General features: G+C 45.9%; 1 protein-coding gene across 1 annotated transcript; it reads left to right on the top strand.

The window, feature by feature from the left end:
- Positions 1–478: 478 nt before the first annotated feature.
- Positions 479–2,549, top strand: OTOL1 (otolin 1; the record flags this gene model as incomplete). The annotated part of the gene is made up of 3 exons (XM_057385061.1): positions 479–589; positions 952–1,023; positions 1,168–2,549. Coding segments are annotated over 3 exons (1,070 nt in total), but the record flags the coding sequence as incomplete, so codon positions are not given.
- Between the last annotated feature and the right edge of the window lie 4,799 nt (positions 2,550–7,348).

Consider the following 7,348-nt stretch of genomic DNA (forward strand, 5'->3'; position numbering starts at 1 on the left):
CCACTGTCCTGCCCTCCGGCCGGCCACGGGCACCACCAGGGCTGCTCCTGCAGGGAATGGTTTGGAGGGGTTGGTGCAGCTCAGGAGGGCACATCTGCAGCTCCTCCAGAGGGGCTGCTCCGAGCTCTGCTCCCTCAGACAGGGATGGGACTGGGATGGGTTTTGGGAAAGGTTCTTCTGTGCCCAGACGGTGCCAGGGAATGGGCACATTCCCAAAGCTGCCAGAGCTCTGGGAGTGTTGGGACAGCGCTGACAGGGGTGCCCAGGGTGGGATTGTTTGGGGTTTGGGCAGCTCAAAGTTGTTTTTTAAAAGCCTTTAACTGCAGCCAGGGGTGAAATGCAGATCAGTGAGATTTGCTGATGCCGATTGAGAGCAGCAGCTCTTCCCAAGGCGATGGAATCACCTCATGTACAATGCCATGCTGCTTGGGTATTATTGAAAATGTTATTGCTGGAGTTAACCCTTGCAGTCACTGAGGTGATTTTGTGGATTTTGCAGGTGCCAAGGGGGAGAAGGGAGAAGCTGGGCCACCAGGGCTGCCGGGRACTCCTGCTCCTCAAGGTCCAAAAGGCTCTAAAGGAGAAAGAGGTAAAGCAGACTCATGGACAATGCTCTTATCCTCATAAAATACCCCCCAAAATACCATATTTTTCAGAGGAAAAGCAGTGTATTGGTAGGGATTAAGCCCTGGAGAGATTTAGCTGGTATTAGTGCAGGGACAGGGACGCAGGTGGTGGCAGTGCTGGAACAGCTGCTCAGAAAGTTCTCACTCCAAACTCCTCGTTCTGAATGGAAATCCTCATTCAAAACACGATTCAGGGATAGAATCAGGAAAAAACCACCATGGAAGTGAGGGACACAGTGGATGGCCCCGGTGGGGGGTGGTTTGTGCTGCACACAGCAGCAGCAGTTAATTAATTGATGAACTAATTGATGCTGGAATGTCCTAGGAGGAAAAGGGGAGCCAGGGGAGAGAGGAGCGAGCGGGAGCCCCGGTTATCCCGGCAAACCCGGGCTGCCAGGTAGGCCTGGGAACCCAGGATTGCTCTGAGCTTTCCCTCTGCTCTGGGTTTTACAGAGTGTGGAAGGACCAACCATTCTGGAGGGTCCTCCCTCTCCAGAACAATCCCATTTTATTGCTTTTCATCTTCTTTTCTCACCCTCAGGTGACACTGGAGCCAAAGGCAATAAAGGCAACTACGGCTTCCCTGGGCTGAAGGGACAAAAGGGAGCGAAAGGGGACACGTGTGACAACGGGACCAAGGGAGACAAAGGGGACAGGGGGGACCCCGGAGAGCCGGGAGCGGGGGGAGAGCAGGGGGACAAGGGGGAGAAGGGGGACACGGGGGACAAGGGGTACTGCGGGGAGCCGGGGGGGAGAGGGGCCAAGGGCGAGCGGGGGGAAGGGGGCACCAAGGGGGAAAAGGGCAGCAAGGGGGACACGGGCACCGAGGGCGCTCGGGGCACAGCGGGCAAGCAGGGTGACAAGGGCGAGCAGGGCCGCAAGGGCAGCAAGGGCGAGCCCGGCCCCACAGGCACAGCCGGCCCCAAGGGCGATCCCGGCCCCAAGGGYGGCCGAGGGGCTCCGGGCAGGAAGGGCTCCCGCGGCCCCAAAGGCTCCTCAGCGCCCGTCCCCCGAGCCCCACGCTCGGCTTTCAGCGCCGGTCTGACACGGCCCTTCCCTCCGCCACACGTGCCCATCCGCTTCGACCGCGTGTGGTTCAACGAGAGCGCCGACTACGACCCCAACACCGGCAAATTCCGCTGTGGCGTGCCCGGCGCTTATGTCTTCTCGTACCACGTCACCGTCCGCGGCCGTCCTGCCCGCCTCAGCCTGGTGGCCAGTGGCCGGAGGGTGGCCAAGGCCAGGGACACGCTCTACGGGCAGGACATCGACCAGGCCTCCTTCCTGACCATCCTGCGCCTCAGGGCGGGCGACCAGGTGTGGCTGGAGGTGGCCAAGGACTGGAACGGGCTCTACGCCGGTGCTGAGGACGACAGCGTCTTCACGGGCTTCCTGCTGTACCCCGACGGCGTCGAGGTGCTGCTGTAGGGTCTGAGGGGACGCTGAGGGATGGCCTTYCCTCCGCCTGGGAGAGGAGAAATGGGCAGAACGTTGGTTTAGGTGTCATTTTCTTGATGTTTTAATGAAAATTTGTTTGTTTGAAGGATTCACGCATCCATTTTTCATCCATTCATCCATTTTCCCGACAGCAGCAGGACCCACACGAGGAGGGGTCCCATCCCAGCTCATAATTATTCATAGCATCTTCAAACCACATAATGAGACTCCTTCCCAGCTCCTGCAATCCTTGCATGGTCCAAACTCCTTCTAGAATCAGTTTGATCACCGCTGATTGTGATCAAAGTGCCAGGGTTTGATTTGAAGGGCTCAGCCAGATGGGAACGTGAGCAGTAGATTCCTTGAAATCCCCCTGGAAAGATCTGAAGCTTTTTTCTTGTTGAATCAGTGTTATTTAGTCCTTTAGCCTTTGGTCAAGGGTTAATATAAAAATTTGTCTAAAAGAGTATTAGATCCATGTAAACAAACCTCCTAACTCTTGTTCTTAATCAAAAATAAATATGAAACTTTCAAAAGTTGTTTAAATTTTCTATTTTATCCACTCAGATCCCCAATTTCTGAACCTCTGATGCTGTGGGATCATCCCTGGGCTGCTGCGAGGAGGAGGAGGCAGCCAGGAACAGACTTTGAGACCCACTTGATGTGTTCTGATGGTCTGTGGGCACATTTAAAAAGTCTCACRGAGACCATTTGACCAGAAAACCCTTAATACAGCAGTTTCCCATCTTAAAAATGTCAAATTATAAAAAAATCCCCTCATCTGGGTCTGTTTCTCCCCATTTTTCATGCCATGGCAGAATGACCATGGATTGATTGAGGATGGGCTTTGTCTCACTATGGAGCCCTGCTAAAAAAAAGCCAAAATATTTGTTCCCTTTGGGAAAACTCTCCCCKGTTCAGGGTGCAGTGAAGCATTTTGGAAGGAAATAAACACTCAGGGTCCTTATCAGGTGAGCAGCTCTTGTCAATAATTATGAAAAATCATTCCAAGCTGACACAAGACCATAAAAACACTTTTCTTTTGTGTATTCCATACTGTTAAATCAGGTGTTCCACAGTTTAACACTCAATTTTAGAGCAGCTGGGATTTTCCTAAAGCCCCATCAGAGGTGCTGTGGGGGGAAATGCCAAGCTGAGTTTCCTACCGGGGATTTTTGTGTGGAAAAAGAGATAAAACCAGGGAAAAAATTCTCATCCATCCTGGGAGGAGTAAAATTGCCTTTTTTTCCCAGAGGAGCTGTTGGGTTTTGCTCTGCAGCAGGGCAGGAGCTGAGGATGCTGAGCAGGAGCTGTGACCCCACGAGCCCCAGGAATTTGTTCCAGGTGAAGAGAGGAGAGGATTGGATCCCAAACAGGGAAATATTCCCCATGGAGGGTTTAACAAACACTTCAGACCGTGCTTTCCCTCCACTCCTGCTCATTAATCCTGACCCAGCAGCTTTTCCTCCATCATCTCTCCCTTCTCYTGCTCGAAACACAAATTTTTGGGTAATTATTGGGTAATTTTTTGGACAAAGCTCGTTACAGGCTGAGCGAGGGAAGTGCTGTTCCAGCAATGTTCCCTCTTAGAGYTGAGTTTCTTCCAAAGAGAGGTGACACCCACGACCTGGGCAGAGCATCCAAGAGAATCAGGAACTTCTACAAGATAAAAAAAAGGATTTATTTTCCAGGTAATCATTTAAACCCCTTGGAAATAATAATTGCTGGAARATGGGCCATGTAGATTTATTTTAGGGGAAAAAATAAGGTTTACTGCTTGTTTGTTGAGTGCCAAGATCCAATTATTCAATAAAAAAAAAGAATTTTGGTGTTAGATCAGTGTTGAATTTTAGTGTTAAGTCTTTGCAGTGGTCTCTCAAATTATTCTGGTTAATCACCCGCTTCTTTTTGCTCTTAAATTACCTTGTGGTTATTAAAAAAAMMCCAAAAAACAAACATTGGTGATCTCAGCTCTTTCCTTCCAACAGGAGCATTTTGTWCTTTGATGGATTCCAAAGGAATTTCTCACCTTTTTAATGTGGASATGCTAAAATCTCTTGGGAACTTGGAGTTTTCCTTCAAGAGTTGCATCAGTGCAAAAATCTTTTCCRTTTCCATTTTAAAACCACAAATTATTTTAAATAATAATGATGAATGAGTTTATCATTTCAGAGGAACTCTAAAAATTTCTAAAAATTCTAAAAAATCCCTAAAAATTTCAGAGGAATTCAATCCCCAGACCAGCACTTTCCAGAAGGACTTTTGGCTCTGCTCTCAYGAGTAGGAATCATTTTTTTCGTGGAATTGTGGAGCTTTGGTTGCCTCGGCAACAGGGCACATTTTTAAATTTGGAAAGGGATTTGTTTTCTGTCCCTTTGCTCTCTGCTGGTGAGGAGTTGAGCATAAAACTTGAAAAGGAGGGAGATTCAACGTGGATGAAAATGTGATGGATRAAATTCCCTTGTAGAGGGAGGAGAAAGCCCTGGCACAGCCAGGAGGGAAATTTCTGCATCTCTTAGGAGTGAAGGGGAAGTTTTGGGGCAGCAGAGGGAATATTTTGTGTGTGGATGGGGATAAATCCCATGAGGCTGCTGTAAAGGCCTGAACTCCCAAATTCCTGTGTTTTAACCCCATTTCRTGTTTTATTTTCCCCTTTGGGTAATGAGAAAAGTGCACAAATTCCCTGCATTTCCCTGTCCTGATTTGCTGGGACGCTGATTTAATAATCTGGATGATGCAGGAGTGACAGAAATGAGGCCTGGGTGTAGCAGGGATGTATTTTATGGAATTGCCACTGAAATACAATTTTTTTTTTTGATAGTTCTTGGCCAGGGAATCACCCAGCATTTGTCAGCACTTTGTCAGGAGAGCTCTGAGCAGCTCCAGATGTTTTTCTGGAAGGAGTCAGCAAAAGGCACTGACAGCTTCATTGGCTGCTGACGTGAGCTTGGATCCATCCCTGGCTTTGGAAGGAGTTGGAATTGCACCAACACAGCCCTGAGGTTAAAATCAAATTCAGAGAATCTTTGCTGCACCTTGGATGAGCATTTTTTATCCAAAACCACCCAGTGTTTCTCCTGATTTGGCCACTCCAGCCATCCATTCTGCTGAAAAACGCTGCAAAATGCCAAGGCTGAATGGAAAATATTGGAAGCACGGGTAATTTATGTCTGTGCCTCACAACCTGGCAGGATTTCAGATTTAGGATTTTGTGCCCACCCGTTTTCTTATCAGCTCTGTGCCTGTGCCCATCCCATAATTCTCCCTTTCCCTGGGCCTGAGCCTGCTCAGCTCCCTTCAGCTGCAATGGCACCTTTCCTTTCCTTAGAACACAAGGAATTCCATTTTCCTGGAATATTTGGAGCAGGTGTTCAGCCTCCCTGCTCTGCTGTGCAGCAGAAGGTTCATCTATTTTTCATTACAATGGAGACAAATCCTGATGCTGGGGATGACCATCTGTCCCTGGGCCTCTTCTGCTGGGCTACAAATGAAATTTGGGTTTTGCTTTAATTAATTTTATTGTGAATGCTGGTGTTGATGAAATATCTCGCTTCCCACGTGGAATTTTATGGTTGGAACTTTTTGTGTCGGGACAATTCTGGTGGAAATCAGGTCGTGGCAGTGGGAGCCAAAATTTCCTGGGGTTTAATGTCCCTGTTTAACACTGATGGAACTCTGCTGGGATTTGGGATTGATAATTTGTTCTATATAATATTACTGATAATTTAGCCTAATCATTGATAATTTAGTCTATATAATAGTTCATAATTTCTTCTATAGGATATAAATAATTTATTCTAGATAATATGATTGAGAATTTGTTCTATGTAACATTATTGATAATTTATTCCATATAATATAATTGATAGTTTATTCTATATAATTGATAATTTATTCTATATAAAATCATTGATAATTTGTTATATACAATATCATTAATAATTTATTCTATACAATAGCATTGATAATTTATCCTGTATAATATTACTGATAACATATATAATTYATAATTTATTCTAYATGATATCAGTAATTTATATCATAWCATAGGTAATTTATTCTMTATAATATAATTTATAATCTGCTCTATATCAGCTYTGGGCTCAGGGTGGTCTCTCCCAGGTAAATCCATGTTTTTCCTTCTGCAGGAAYAGCCCAGCTCCATCACAGGCAGAGCTCCAATGATCTGGAACCTCCCCCTTTCCCCAAACCCTCATATCTCGTATTCCTTGGCATTTTCTCAACCTTCAAACAGGAATGGATTAACTTTTGAAGCAGGAATGTGCTGGCAACTCTCACAACTCGTGTTTGCCACCCAGAAAAAAAAAAAAACCCAAAAAACAAAAAACCAGCTTGTCAGGAGAATAAGCTGAGAAGAGGAAGTAACGATTCCTCGCTTAATTATACATTAAAATGGTGAATTTATTCCTGCAGGTTATTTCAAACAAACCATGYAGTCACCTTTGGGGAGGGTTTATTCTTATTCAGGCTCAGTGAGGGAGGCATCAGCCCTTCTCTGGGTGACTCTGAAAGCACCTGATCCCCTCCCCGATTATTGCTCCCATTTTTCCGGGAGTGTTTTTATCCCCTTTTATTCCATGAAATGAAAATCCACTCAGGACTGGGGCACTCTCTGTGTGGGCCATCATCAGCCACACGAGGAATTATTATTGTTATTATTATTATTATTGATGAAAAATTGCTTTACAGTCTTTGGTTGAAAACTTGGGAATTTCTTCCTACCCGTGTTTTTATTTCTCATTTCTTTTATTCTGGTTTTGTGGTCTGGTTTTTTTTTTTTTTTTTTTTTTTTTTTTTTTGCATTTGCATTTGCTGTACTTAAAATTTCTGGCAAAACTCAACATTTTCCTACATTTTTTTGCTTCCCAAGGCCATGAAGATTTCAAATACCACCAGGCTAAAGGCAGAATTATTCCACTATTGACTATTTTAGTGTCGGCATCCCAACAATTGAGCTAGCGGACTGAACCCCTGACAGCTCCTCCTCAGGAAATCTGTGAATGTCGCAGTTCGAAGTTTACCGGGGCAGATTTTCTCTTTTTGCTGATTTTAATCGATGCCTCGGGGCGTTTTGTTCTGTTAAATCCGGCAGCAGACAGAACGCAGAAGCTCCCAAGTCTGCGCACAAAGTTTCTTCATAAAATATGCATGCACAACACAGAGCTGCGAGGATAACGATCCTCTCTAGGTTATCCCATTAAAAATTCAGCATTTTAGGGTCTGCAGGCTTTGATTTTGAGGTTGGTTGATTTTTTTTTTTTTTT

This window comes from Malurus melanocephalus, unplaced genomic scaffold, assembly GCF_030028575.1.
Source record: "Malurus melanocephalus ecotype Western Australia unplaced genomic scaffold, MMel_1.1 scaffold_774, whole genome shotgun sequence".
NCBI classification, from domain to species: Eukaryota; Metazoa; Chordata; class Aves; order Passeriformes; family Maluridae; genus Malurus; species Malurus melanocephalus.